Here is a 15,163-nt window from a genome sequence, read left to right as displayed (position 1 = left end):
GTACCTATCTGGAACCATACTTAGTTATTACAATATTGTCCACTATATTCCTTATGCTATACCCTACATCCCCATGACAACTGTAAAACAACCAATTTGTTCTTTTTAATCTTTTCCCCTTCCATCCACCCTTACCTACCTCCCATCTTAAAGAAGTCCCCTTAAGAGTCCTTGTAATACTGGTTTGGTGGTGATGAATTTCTTCAGCTTTTTCTTGTCTGGGAAGCTCTTTATCTGTCCTTCAATTCTAAATGACAATCTTGTTGGGTAGAGCAATCTTGGTTGTATGACAACGCTTTTCATCACTTGGAATATTTCCTGCCACTCCCTTCTTGCCTGCAAAGTTTCTGGTGAGAAATCAGCTGCCAAGGCTGGCCGAGTGGCTCCGTTGGTTAAGAGCATGAGAAATCAGCTGCCAGTCTTATGGGGGCTCCCTTGTAGGTAACTAACTGCTTTTCTCTTGCTGCTTTTAAAATTCTTTGTATTTAACCTTTGGGATTTTAGTTATGATGTTTCAGTTTTGGCCTCTTTAGGTTTATCTTGTTTGGGACTCTCTGTGCTTCCTGGGCTTATATGTCCATTTCCTTCACCAGGTTAGGGAAGTTTTCTGTCATTATTTCCTCAAATAGGTTTTCAATTCCTTGATCTCTCTCTTCTCCTTCTGGTATCCCTATAATGCAAATGTTGGTACATTTGATATTAAACTCACCTCAATTTTTAAAATTCTTTTATCTTTTTGCTGTTTTGGTTGGGTGTTTTCTGCTACTTTATCTTCTACATTGCTGGTTGGATCCTCTGCTTCATGTAACCTACTGTTGATTCCTGTAATATATTCTTCATTTCCATTATTATATCATTTTTTCTGACTGGTTCTTTTTTATGGTTTCCATCTCCATTTTTATGAGATCATTGAGCATTCTTATAACCAGTATTTGGAATTCTGCATTTGATAGATTGCTTATCTCCATTTTGCTTAGTCCTTTTTCAGGAGCTTTGTTCTGTTCTTTTATTTGGGACGTTTTTTGTCTCCCCATTTTGGCGCCCTCCCTGTGTTAGTTTCTATGTATTAGGTAGGGCTGCTATGTCTTCCAGTCTTAGTCAAGTGGCCTTATGTAGTAGGTGTGCTGTGGGGTTCAGTGGCATAGTCTTTCTGGTCACCTGAGCCACACGCTCCAGGTGCGTCCCTTGTGTGGGTTGTGTGTGCCCTCTTCTTGTAGTTGAGCCTTGGTTGATAATTACACATCAATGTGAGAGACTGACCCTTGGGTTCACTGGTTGTGAGAATTGGCCTTGACTATAGTGGAAGAGTTGTTGTGCAAAGGCTGATCCTACAGAGCAGGATCTGCCTCAGCAGGACTCTGGTGTCTACCCAATCTGCCCCTTGGGCATGTCATACTTGGAGACAGCTGGGTGATACTCCAGCTCGTTTTAAAGCTGGCCACTGGAAATGCCAGCCCCAGAACCACCTTGGAGGGGACGTGCTGTAGGTCTACTTTAGCCACAGCCTGTACCCCACCTGGGGACACCTAGTGGGAGCCAGAAAGAAATCCACAGATGTCTACTGTCCATGCTATGCTTGAAAGCACCTTGAAAGGCCAAGCTGTGAACCAAGGCCAACTGCCACTAGTGCTGGCTTAGAGCTGCTCAACCAGGGGTGCAGGGCATGCTCAAGCCAGATGCTGCTTGTCTGGGTTCCGTGAACCTTTGAGAGACGCTAGGAAAGTGTGGCTTGAGCCAAGGCAAGCAGTCTGCACAAAAAAAGCTACTCAGAGCAGCCTGGGTGTGCCCAAAAGTTGGGCAGGGCCACGTCTCAAATCACCAGGGCGGAGAGAACAAATGGTGAAGACTCAAAAACGGTGGCTGCCTGTGTTCAAATGCTGGGAAGGGGGAGGGCTCAGCAAACAAACAATGGCTTCTGCCAGCTCCTCCATCCAGGAGAAAGCCACCTCTCCAGCCCCCGTCCCAAGCCAAACAACTCAATTCCCCACCATTTGTCCCTGCCGCCTTTCCAGCTGTTGCCCCAGCACTGGAGCTCATAGCAAATGATTCCACTGGTGGGTAAGTCCGTGTGCAGTCCCTTTAAGAGGTGTGCCTGTGAGTACAGCTGCACTGACTCAGTCACAATCTCTGCTGGTTTTCACAACCAAAAATTATGGGGACTTCTCTCCATGGCATTGGAACCCTGGGCTGGTATCTCTCGCTCCTTTAGGAAGTGTGGGGACCCCCCACAGCCAAAATAGCTCTCTCAATTTTAATGGTCACACGCAGGTGTGGGACTAGCCCATGCTGTGTCTCTGATCTTCCTACCAGTCTGAAGGTAGCTTCTTCTGCAAGTCCTTAGTTGAAAAGCTTCAGTTTAAGTGATTCTCATAATGGTGGTTTTGTAGATTAGTTGTAATTTTGATGTGGTTATGAGAGAAGGTAAACACAGCATTTATCTACTGCGCCATCTCGGTTGTCCCTCAGCCTTAAATTTTTTTTTTTAAAGTTATAACTGTAGCTCAGCTTTGCAACATGTGTTCTTTTTAAAATAAAAGGAAGCTAGTGAGGCTCTTTGTAAGAGATGGTGACTGAGCAAATGGAACACAAAGACTGCAGCAAAGGTTCTCTGGGCTGATGAAAGTATAGGTGGACGTTGTGCAATGAGGAAGTCACCATCAGTGGTCTCAATAAAATTTCCATGCAGAGATGATCTTAAAATTTAACTCCAAGTTTGATGGTGATTGTGGACATGAGGATTTTTAAACTGGTTGTAATATTCAGGTTATCTCACAATAATTTCAGAGCCAGAGAAAGGTTAAGCACTTTGTATTCTCTTCACTTTAGTCAGGCTTTAATAATCTCATGTTGCATAATTCAAGTGCAGCTGATTTCTCTCTTTATAACTGAGAGAAATTACTGTGTCCTGGATATTACATTTCCAAAAGCATCGTGGGTTGTCACAACTGTACCTTCCTCAGGATCTTTGGGCCTACAAAAAATCCTGGCATCCAGGCCACAAATCCCTGTAGTCTTTCCTGAGAGGCCTTCAGTGTGTGACTTTTTCTGACACCAAGTGTGTCATTTCAACACCAATTCTCCAATACCAACTGGTGTTCTACAATTCAATTCTGACACTATTTGGAGTTATCACAGACGCCTCAAGTTAAGGACTCAGTCCCACAAGACTGCCTCCACTTAAGATGCCAGCCACAAATGGGGTCCCTCGGATACCCACACTTCTGCCAGGCCAACTACAAATTTGGAGTTCCCACAAGCCCCCCTCAGATTGGCCAGCATGATTCACAGAACTCAGAAAAATCTATACTTACTATTAGTTTATTATAAAGAACACAAGTCAACAGCCAGATGAAGAGGCACATAGGGTGAGCTCTGGAAGAAGCCCAAGCATAGGAGCCTCTAACCCAGTGGAGTTGGGGTATACTCCCCTTCTGATTGGATGCGTTTACTAACCAGCTGCTCTCCAAACCCTACAGTTTTTGGGGTTTTTAAAATCAAGGTATCATTAAAAAGGCATGGTTCACTATATCATTGCCCACTGATGGTTGAATTCAATCTCCAGCTCCTACCCATACCCAGATGGCAGGGGTGGGGCTTAAAGTTCTAACCCTCTAATCTGGCCACCAGCCCCTTTCCTGAGGCTCTTCATTGGCCTTCAGCTTGAGTCATTTCACTATCATACAAAGATGCTCTCATCACTCAGGAAATTCCAAGGATTTTAGAAGCTCTGTGCCAGGAACTGGGGACAAACACCAAGTGTTTTTTATCTTAGTTCAACAGGAATGAAAATTAGGCAAAAACTGCAGTAAGAGGTACTCTCTAACATCATACTGTCCCCTCTGAGGTCTTCACAAAGCTGTCCACCCCTTCACACTGGCAGAGCCCAATTCTATTTTCAACCTACCCATACAGTGAATATTTCTCTTAAGATTAAAGGCTACTTAAACAATTAAGATTACTGCACAGTCCAGGACAATGTGAAGCAGGCAGTTTCCAGGTTGTTCTTAGAGGCTAGAAAGTCCATCCAAAATATCACATAAGACCAATAATGCCAATCAACAAGATAAAACTTTACAAGCTACCAACAATTTTCAGACTGGGCCCCTTTGGGCCAAAAGTGGGGCAGGTCAATGCCATAACTCTTCAGAGATAGAAATGGGAACCGCCAGAAGCTCACGCTGATTTCTTTTAGAGAATGGGAGAGAGCACAAACATCTGTCTTCTCTAAGTATGTTGTGGTAACTGATACATGTTATGAAGACATGCCAGGTGGTAGAGAAGAGGTGACTTCTGCTACAGAAACTGGCATAATTTTGGCAAGGGTCATGAGCAGACTGGTATATGAAATGCAGCTCCTGCAAACTTCTCACATATCTGGAACTCATGGCAGATGGCCCCTCACAGAAGCTGTCTAGTCCTGTCACAATGAACAGAGACAGCACATTCCCTGAAGGTTTAAAGCCATTCTTTACCTTATCTGGAATTCTTATAATGAATGAGCTTAGATCTTTGGCTGAAGGCTTTTCCATATTTGCTGACTTCATAAAACTTACCTGGATTGTGAAAGTTTTGTTGATTCAGAGCAGACTGTTAACTGAAGCCTTTCTCATGTTTGCTGCGCTCTTAAAGCCTTTCTCTAGTGTGGAGTTTATGGTGTTGAATGAGGCTGTAGTTTTGGCTACAGAATTTTCCACATTCACTGCACTCATAAGTCCTTTCTCCTTCCAGTGTGAACTCTCTGGTGATGAATGAGGCTGGAGCTTTGGCTAAAGGGTTTCCCACATTTGCTGCACTCATAAGGCCTTGCTCCTGTGTGAACTCTCCGGTGTTGAATGAGGCCGGAGTTTTGTTTAAAGGACTTCCCACACTCACTACACTCATAAGGCCTTTCGCCTGTGTGAACTCTTTGGTGCTGAATGAGAATGGAGCTTTGGCGAAAAGATTTTCCACATTCCCCACACTCATAAGGCCTTGCTCCACTGTGAATTCTCTGGTGTCGAATGAGGCTGGAGCTTTGTTTAAAGAATTTCCCACATTCAGCACACTCATAAGGCCTTGCCCCGGTGTGGATTCTCTCATGCTGAGCAAGTTTGGATTTGCATCTAAAAGCTTTCCCACACTCACTGCACTCATAAGGCCTTTCTCCAGTGTGAATACGTTGATGCTGAACAAGTTTATATTTGACCCTGAAGGCCTTCCCACATTCACTGCAATGAAAAGGTCTTTCTCCAGTGTGAATTGTCTTGTGCTGAACAAATGTGTGCTTGTAGCTGAAGGTTTTCCCACATTCACTGCACTCATACAATCCTTCACTGTGGATTCTTTGGTGCTGAACAAGTGTACGTTTGTGGCAGAAAGTTTTCCCACATTCACAACACATGTAAGGATTTTTTGCCCTGTGAAAAGCCTTGTCACACTCAGGACTACTGTGCACCTTTTTGGGAGTGGCCTGGTGCTGGAGAAGACCCACACTGGCAAAGGAGTCCCTTTCAACTTCCCCACAGGTGAAAGGCTTCCCTGATGAATGGCTTCTGTAGCTCTCCACAAAGGAGGCCCTGTCCACATCTTTGCCATAGGGTTTCCTTCCACTGTGCTCCTTCTGGTGTTGGTAAAGATTTGCACTGAAACTAAATTGTTTCCCACATGCCACACATGTGTTCAATTTCTGCCCAGTATGTGCTCCTTGATACTCAGGCAGATACAAAATACCTTCCATGATGGGAATACACACTCCACAGTGATGAACCTTTTGGATTGACGCATCTGGCTTTGGAGTCCTGATCTGTGGCATTCTTTCCAGAGAAACACTCTTTCCAGAAGGTGCCTTCTTATTCTCTATGCCACACAAACCTGAAAATGGAGAAATCATAGTGAAGTACATGTTGTCTTTAGGGACAGGTGGCAGTCACATCATAAATATGTGCCTGACATACCAAAGAATGAATACATGCAGTTGTTTTCAGGATGAGAGAGTTGGGGTCAGGATGAGGAAGAGGCTGCCTTGCAGTACTGGAATTCTAAAAGGTCACAGGAGGGAGCCCTCATGAGATGAAAGACGTAAGGATGGGATGCAGCACAGGGAAGATAGGGTGCAGAGTTTCCAACTCACTCCTCCAAGAATGACCTTCAGCAGAGCCTTAGCTGCTGCTGACACATGAGTGTTGTTCAGAAGTTTTTGTTCAGGAACAGAAAAATCTGATTGTAAATGAGTAGCTGGTGTTCAAGGACTATTAAGGATATATGCACACCACTAGTGATAAATGTGACCCCACGCTGGAGAACATTGCATAGGCAGCAGTGGAGAGGAATGGGTAACAAGTGGAGGCAGGAAAGTTGGGAGCAGCCGGAAAGTTACTAGAAATGACAAGCTGGCCAAGGATGAAGGATGGGAAGAAAAAGTAGAAATGAGATATGGCCACCGGCAATAGAACCAAAACACTAGTTTTAATAGGTTTCTTGTATTATGTGAACACAGCCTAAGGTTATGTCTTCCCTCAGCTGCCACTCAGCAGGGCCAGGCCCCCTCTAGTCCATCTTGCCATGGAAGAAGTGATATCCATTCTGTGAAGCACCTAGGACTCTCCCCTCTGACCCAAGTTGAGCAACTGCATGGGACTTGTATAATGCAAGTCCTAAGGGAAAGACAGGACAAGTAAGTGGCCACTACCAGCCCAGAGCAACTTATCAAATGAGACCATACAAAAGAAAACTAAATGTTACAAAAAGAACCTCGGACGAGTGTTGCATTACAGCTGATCCCACGACCACCCCCTCTGCATTAGCCTCATACCCTGTAGTCGAGAGAGTGTCTCGGAAAACTGAGGCCGGATGGAATGATATCTGTAAAGCTCTCTCGGGGGGCGTCTCGGAAAACTGAGACCTGATGGAATGATATCAGTTGTCTCCCCTGGGAGGACATGTAACAGAGTGTCCTGGGGCTGTGCAGTGATGTATGAAGGCATAGCATTTGTTGGAGTACAAAGGGGTCAGATAATGGGAACAAGCCTTAAGGCACCCACATATACACGGTTAATGATCCACAGTTCTGCAGTTTGCTTCTTTGAAGATTCTCAATAAAAGCCATGCGTTGACCCGATTCAGGGCTCAGTCTTTCTTAGGCTGAGTCCCTTGGTCTCGCTCTTAAATCTTACTTCTGTCTCTGTCTCTTTATTCAATCTGCATTGCCCCTCTCGTGTCCCATTTGCCCTTGCCACGCAGGACGTGACAACTGGCGCCCACTGCAGGGCTCGAGGAAGGGAAGGAAGACTCCGAGTCTAGGTGAATTTCACGGCGCAGACCCCAGGACGGGCCGGCACTCTACTTAGTGAGAAGTAGGGAAAAAGTTTTGGGGAATTATACCGGGGTATCCGGAGAATAACCTAACTAACAAACTTTGTGTGTGAGAGTGTGTATGTGTGAGTGATTGATTATAGTTTCAAGATCTTTTGATCGCGAAACTTGCGTGGGCTCCCACCTGCGGTTCCGTAATCTGTCGTACGGCATAACGGTGACTGGGCACTTGTCTTTGGGCATTTGTCCACCAGTTCGGGGGCGTTATACCGAAGCACCATCAGCCAAGACAGACTTAGTCCCGCGAGGGACACGGCCAGGCGAGCATCTGAGTGATTAATTGAGTGAAAGTCCCTTCTTTTCTTCTCTTATATAAACTAACATGGGAAATTCAGAGAGCCGATATAGACCTTATATTTGCCTCCTTAAACAATTATCAAAAAAGGGAGGGATGAAAGTATCAGAGAAAAAATTAGAAGAACTTTTAAAAATTATTGAGACCCATTGTACTTGGTTCCTGGACATGGGTACCATAGATTTAGATCAGTGGGAAGAAGTAGGGAAAGACATTTCAGAGAAACAACTTAAGGGAGAGGCGATCCCCACATCTATTTGGGAAACCTGGAGACAGGTCAGGTCAGTCTTAGAGCCTTTACATACTGACACAGAAGACGAGGAGGAAGGCAAGGATCCCAAGTGTAAGAGCCATATTGATTCTTCAGAGGATGAGGAAAGGGAAGAGTTTGTAGAAGCACCTACAGTAGTTCCAAAAGCATTATATCCTTCTTTAAAAGACGATCTGTTAACACCTGATCGTTTGCCTCCTCCTCCAATAACTAGAATGAAGGATTGGGGGTTATCTAAAAATCCATCAAAACTAAAACAACCAACTCTGTCTGTGGTCTCGGTGCCTCCACCCTATGCCCGAGGCCCAGATTTGGCCATGTCAACTATAGAACAAGGAATTCAACAAGCAAGGCTGGAAGGGGATTTGGCTGCTTTAAATTTTCCCGTTGTGGTCAGGGATAACATACCACCTAATGATGAATATCCTAATGGAGTGCAGCGGGTAGCATACCAGCCTTTCCTTTTAAATTGCTCAAAGAACTTAAGCAGGCGGTTACCCAATTTGGCCCGACTTCCCTGTATACTATAGGATTAATTAGAGGAATAGCTAATGGAAATAGAATGGTTCCAATAGATTGGAATGCCTTGGCTAAAGCCTGCCTTTCTCCTGCTCAATTCTTACAATTTAAAGCCTGGTGGGTTGATGGAGCAGAAATTCAAAGTAGGCAGAATCAGGCTGGTCAAATAAATATTACTAAGGATCAATTAGTAGGTGATGGAGATTGGTTAAATACTGAGCAACAAATTCGGATGAACCGTCAAGCACAGGAGCAGCTCAAAAGACTTTGTTTATCAGCCTGGGAAAAAATAGAAGTGGAAGGAAAAGCTCCAACATCTTTTCAAAATATATTTCAAGGACCTCAAGAGCCTTATTCAGAATTTATTGCTCGCTTGCAGGATACCATTAAAAAACAGGTGTCCAATGCACAAGCGGCTGAAATTATACTTCAAATTATAGCCTATGATAATGCTAATAAGGATTGTAAAAAGGCAATAGGAGTTCAAAAAGGAAAGACAGATGCAATGGGGTATCTCTGTTTATGTCAAGGAGTAGGGACTGAACAATACAGAGCTACTATGTTAGCTCAGGCAATTACAGGAATGACAAGAGGGAAAAATAAGTTTCCTGGCACTTGCTTTAATTGTGGAAAGCCTGGACATACAAACAGGGAATGCTTAACAGCCCAACCATTTGTCAATTTTATGTGGCTCGAGCCCTCACACCTGTAAGAGTTAAATTTCCTGATTGTTATATCATTCATTATATGGATGATATTCTCTGTGCTGCATTCTCTATGAAGCAGTTAGCAGCTTGCTTTGAATCACTTAAAGCTCACCTGGAAAAAGCAGGGCTATGTATAGCCCCTGATAAAATTCAAACAACCACTCCAGTTAAATACTTAGGAACAATTGTTGATCGACAGACTATTAGACCGCAAAAGGTTCAAATTAGAAAAGATCAGGTTTCAACCTTAAATGACTTACAGAAATTGTTAGGAGATATTAATTGGCTACGCCCAACCTTAGGAATTCCAACTTATGCTCTCAGTAATTTGTTTACCCTTTTACGAGGACCATCTCAGCTAAATAGCCCTTGTAAATTGACTCCACAGGCTATAAAAGAATTAGAACTTGTAGAACAAAAAATACAAGAAGCTCAGACTCAGCGCATTGATCCTTATCAACCTTTACAGGTTCTGTTTTTTTCTACACCGCATTCCCCAACAGCAGTTATAATTCAGCAAGAGAAACTGGTTGAGTGGCTTTTTCTACCTAATAATTTTGTTAAAACACTCCCGACTTATGTAGAATTAATTTCAGAATTAATATCTAAAGCTCATACCCATGTCCTGCACCTTTGTGGACAAGAGCCTAATCAGATCGTAGTTCCCTTTAAGAAACAACAGATTAGTCATCTGAACACTCATAATGAGTCTTGGCAAATCACTCATAATACTGGCATTCCTTACAACCCACAAGGACAAGCTATTGTAGAACATGCTAATTCTACCTTGAAGAAACAATTAAATAAACAGAAAGGGGGAGACGCAAAGGAACCACCTCAGGTGCAATTAGCAAAAGCCATGTTTACTTTAAAATTTTTGAACTCATATATGTATTGGCTCTGTTACACCATGTCTCTCTCTCACAGAGCAAACTTGGACTACTCCAAGTGGAAAAGAAAATAATACCTTTAAAGATTTATGATTTCTGGCAAAGGATTTGTCACCCAACAATCAAGTACCCATAGTTTTCCACCTTCTAATTCCTACATGCCCTCTTATTAATTCCTGGAACAAGAATCAATCCAAAATTCATTGGGATGAATGTCGTGGAACAATAGATAAAATAATTATAAATAATACTTTGGAAACAATTATTGATTGGGGACCCTTTGGTCCTGCTTTTCAAGTCTGTAATATTAAAGAATGTTCAGAACCACAACAATTAAAAGATCAAATAATTGGAAATAATTTACCTAAAATTGTTAAGACTCCTTTTAATATTTTATGGAAGGAAAGATTTCTGGCTCCACCTCAACTAAGAATGATTAGACCTATTAGAGGTCCGTATCAAAGAACTTTATGGAAGGTTGCCATAAGCATTGGACCGAATAAGTTATGGAAAGGAAATCTTACCCATAATGATAACAGTTATACCTTTCGGTATGAAAAAACTGGACAAATATATTTACAAGTTTGTCTTAAAAATTCATTTGTATTTTTGGTAGGAAAATTTACTATTAATTAGAATTTGAAATTGGTTGAATGCCCGTTATGCAGATTGTTTACTTGCCTTAATTCCTCTACTTTTAATTACCCTCAGGATCAGATAATGATTTTGAAACATAAAAAAGGATTGTGGATCCCTGTTCAAACCTCTAGGATTTGGGAGGGATCTCCAACAATTCATATTGTTCTCCAAATTCTTAAGATTTTACATCGAACTAAAATATTTATTGGCCTTTTAATAGCAGCAATCTTAGAAATTATAGCTATTACAACTACTGCTGCTGTCTCTGGATTAGCTCTCCATCAGACAATTCAAACTACTCAATTTGTACAATAATGGCATGAAAATGCTAGTAAGACTTGGAATCAGCAATTGAAAACTGATCAAAAAATTAGTGTTCGTCTAGCTGATTTAGAAAGTACAGTAGTTTATTTAGGAAATCAATTAGAAAGTCTCCGGACTATTGTTACTTTGAAATGTGATTGGAATACTTCCACTCATTGTATAACTCCTTTTTCTTACAACCAGACACGTACCCCTTGGTCGGAGGTACGACCTCATCTTTTGGGTCATATGCCCAATCTTTCTGTAGATATACAACAACTGCAGCAAGAAATTGACCAGATGTCATCTGCTAATCTTCAACTCCTTCCAGGAGAGGATGCCTTGTCCGCAGCAGCGGAAGGTCTGTCTTCTTTAAATCCACTTACGTGGATAAAAAACCTCAGTGGAGGTTTTGCTGGTACCTTTGTGTTTCTAATTATAATTTTGTTTCTGTTTTGCTTAGTCCTCCGGTGTGGCCAAAAAACCCTCCGGCGAGCAATAGATGAAGAAACTGCAAAGTCCATGTTTCTCTCTCTACAACAACAGAAAGGGGGAGATGTTGCCTTACAGCTGATCCCACGACCACCCCCTCTGCATTAGCCTCATACCCTGTAGTCGAGAGAGTGTCTCGGAAAACTGAGGCCGGATGGAATGATATCGGTTGTCTCCCCTGGGAGGACATGTAACAGAGTGTCCTGGGGCTGTGCAGTGATGTATGAAGGCATAGCATTTGTTGGAGTACAAAGGGGTCAGGTAATGGGAACAAGCCTTAAGGCACCCACATATACACGGTTAATGATTCACAGTTCTGCAGTTTGCTTCTTTGAAGATTCTCAATAAAAGCCATGCGTTGACCCGATTCAGGGCTCAGTCTTTCTTAGGCTGAGTCCCTTGGTCTCGCTCTTAAATCTTACTTCTGTCTCTGTCTCTTTATTCAATCTGCGTCGCCCCTCTCGTGTCCCATTTGCCCTTGCCACGCAGGATGTGACAGACGAGGGTCTCACAAGAACAGCTAACGGTGCATGTAAATAGTGCCCACATCAGTGATGGCAATTTCAGACACAGGAAGACATAAAGAACTGTCAGGGGCCGGCCGAGTGGCGCGATGGTTAAGAATTCGCTTGGGATGCCAGAGGGCCCCGGTTCGGATCCCACATATGAGGGCCAGTGACACTGCCCTCTACAGCTAAGATGCTGAACAACAGCTCAACCTGGAGCTGGGCTGCCATGAGTCGCCGGCGACGGCGTAGGCTGCACTCCCTGTGGCAGTGAGTTGCCATGGGCTACCGTATGTAGCCAGCAGCCAGCGTGAGCGGCCAGCAGCCGCAGTGAGCGGCCGTCCAGAAGCCGGCGACTGATCTGCCTTGCCAGAGAAGAGAGCAATGATGGTGCCAACTTGGGCCAGTGAAGCAACATCCTCCACAACTAGACTGAAGAACAAAACGACAGCAACTTGTCTGTTCCCCTTCCCCCAATTCCCCAGCACTGTTCCCATCCCCCCAATTCCCCAATAAAAATAAAAAAAAAATCTTAAAAAAAAAGAACTGTCAGTTCGCAGGGCACAAAACCTGGTACCATATATCTGGAAAGTCACCCAGCCAGGGTGGGAACAAGCAAGGCGGGATCCATTTGGTTGATTGAAAAACTATCTACTCAAAATCCTCTCCTACTAGGCTTTGGGGCAGCAGCAATGGGTCTGCAAGGGAGAGATGAGGACAGTGCAAACAACTCAGCCCTAGCAAGGATAGCACCTACTCAGGGAACTAGGAAAGAAGACAGTGTCTATGGTCTAGATATAAGAAGGACAGAGCAGCACCCAGGGAGAAACAAAAAGGCAAAGCCTAATCCAGGTCACTGGGGAGGCTGTGAGTCTTACCCAGCGAGGATATAAGTGCAAAGTTCTCCAACATCACATCGAGGTATAGGCGTCTCTGAGCCTCATCAAGAAGCCTCCATTCCTCCAGAGAGAAGTACACAACCACATCCTCAAAAGTCATATTGTCCTGTAATAACAGGGACAGATTAAACCACAGTCTCTCTCCTGAGAACCCACAAACCATTCCCCGCCATATCGCCCCATGCCCATCCTCCTTCCAAGCTCCCCACCTCAGAGGAGATACCAGGACCGGATGTGGATGGTGCTGCCCTCTCCTCATGGCTCTGTTAATGTGCCCAGCCCTCAGCAACTACAGGAAGGTAGGTAGACGGACATCATTTAAGGTCTGGGATGGGATTGCAGGGCCCCATTCCTTCCTACTAGGCAATTTCCTTGGGGTCTTCCACATCATGCCTCACAACACAGTACAACTTGAGGTCACCTGTCACCCTTAAGTCTCAAGTACCAGGGCCCAGGGGCCATCAGTTCACACTCCTTCTCTCTTCATGCACCCCTTTTATATCTTTGGACCCCACAGGTCCATCCTCACAGCCACCACCAACTCCCTGCCCCACACCATGGTCATCTCCCAAGACTCACCCATGTACTTGGCACATGGCATCCAGAGAGAACTTGGCAAATCCAAACAGGATCCAATACTACCCTAGACCTCCAATGGATCCCAACCAGGAGTGGCCCTGGATGCTGCTGTGAAGGGTTCTCTGCCGGTCTCTACTCTGCTTCAATATTAGTCACACAGAACCATATATGAATTTCAGATACCCATGGCTCTCTTCCACTTTTGTGTTGCACTTGTCCCCTCACTGCCACAACCTTCCTCTCCACCTTACCCTCATTAAAAGCCCAGCCACACTGCTACCCAACCAGGCATTGTGATTCTCACAAATGACCACATTTGCCATGACCTTATCCACCAGCAAGACTGAAACACCCCACATCCCACCGAACTCACCATAAAATTCTAGTAAATCCATCTCCTTTCAATCAGTCCCGTGCCTCTGCATTTGTCTCATGTTTACTCTTCCCTGCTCCCGGGTTAACCTTCTATACTTCCTTCTGTTGGTGGCCAGAATAGGAACTCCTCCACACAACCCTCAGCTAGGACTCAGAAGGAGTCTAGGGGACCACAATCCCAAAATTCACATGGGTGGGGTTGGAATTCATGAGGGCCTGGGACACCCTCCACTTCCCTGTATAAGTTCTATAAGTGCTTCTTTAGGCACAGACACCTGTGGGCAGAAGCAAACTATAGAGGCTGGAGACCATTCAACGGGCTAAAACCTCCCCTGTACCTCTGTCCTGGAAGACAAGTGACTTTGGGCTGAGTGACGAAACTCTGTGTTTCAGTCCTCAGTGCGGCCTTTTACCAGCTCTCTGACTTTGGCCAGGGCTCAACCTCCCTGTGCCTCCCTGTCCTCATCACCCCATTCCAATCTGTTGCACCTCTGAGTAGCTCTTGGGAAATATTTAAATCTCTAAATCAGACTGTGTTCCTCTTCCCTTCTTGGTTATCGATAGCTCCCAGGGTCCTCAGGATGGAAGCACAACCCCTCAGCCTCACAATCCTGGCGTGACTCTGCCTCATACTCTCGGTTCCATGCGGACACAAGACAGATCCCAGGTTCCCAGACCCTCCTGGCTCAGTCGCCTCTCCCCCTCTACCTGTAACCCTCTCCCACACCCCGACGCCGGATATCACCCACGAGCGCTTCACTGTCCTAGATGCTGGGGCCTGGCCTGCAGGACCAGAGCAGGGGCCCCGCGCCCGGGGCCTTAGGGTTCGGATGGGGTGAGGGCGGTGATGGCTCAGGGGACCAGCATTCACCTGAGCCGGGCCCCTCTGCGCGGCTGCCGCCTTCCGACTCTGCGGGCGGAGCGGGGATGAAGCGGACGGGGAGGAGGGGGGCCCGGGAGCGGGGGGCCCTCTCTCCGCCCTTGCGGGAATCATCCGGGGAGCGTCTCTGAGCCTTAGACTCATCTGCGGTGGGAACGACGACTCCTTCGCGCCTTCCAGGTCCAGCACTTCCATCAGACCCAGCGCTCAGGAGGTAGAAGAGACTACAGCAGCCAAAATAGACGTCCCCGGAAAAACGCCGGAAGTCCCGCCCCAACGCGATGCATACGTATGGAGGAGCCCTTATCCCGGGCTATCATTGGCTCAACCCTACTGTCTCTCGGCGCAGAGTCTTCTGGGGAATGTAGTTCCCAGCGGTATAGCGGCCAGGGCAGAGTATGCCCTCCAGGACCAGCCCAAAGGCCCAGAGGCTCATCAAGGGATCTAATAAGGTTGGC

The 15,163-nt window shown here is 45.2% G+C and overlaps 1 protein-coding gene across 1 annotated transcript; it reads right to left on the bottom strand.

Annotated features, from left to right (window-relative positions):
• Positions 1 to 2,371: 2,371 nt before the first annotated feature.
• LOC109376676 (zinc finger protein 211-like) lies at positions 2,372 to 14,951 on the bottom strand. Its single transcript, XM_019632749.1, is given in 4 exon segments — positions 2,372 to 4,725; positions 4,727 to 5,850; positions 12,851 to 12,977; positions 14,697 to 14,951. Coding segments are annotated over 4 exon segments (1,557 nt in total). The 5' UTR covers positions 14,901 to 14,951; the 3' UTR covers positions 2,372 to 4,623.
• Between the last annotated feature and the right edge of the window lie 212 nt (positions 14,952 to 15,163).

This window comes from Hipposideros armiger, unplaced genomic scaffold (assembly GCF_001890085.2).
Source record: "Hipposideros armiger isolate ML-2016 unplaced genomic scaffold, ASM189008v1 scaffold_1168, whole genome shotgun sequence".
Lineage (NCBI taxonomy): Eukaryota > Metazoa > Chordata > Mammalia > Chiroptera > Hipposideridae > Hipposideros > Hipposideros armiger.
Note: the sequence above shows the minus strand (reverse complement) of the source record. Positions and strands in the feature narration are given on the sequence as shown.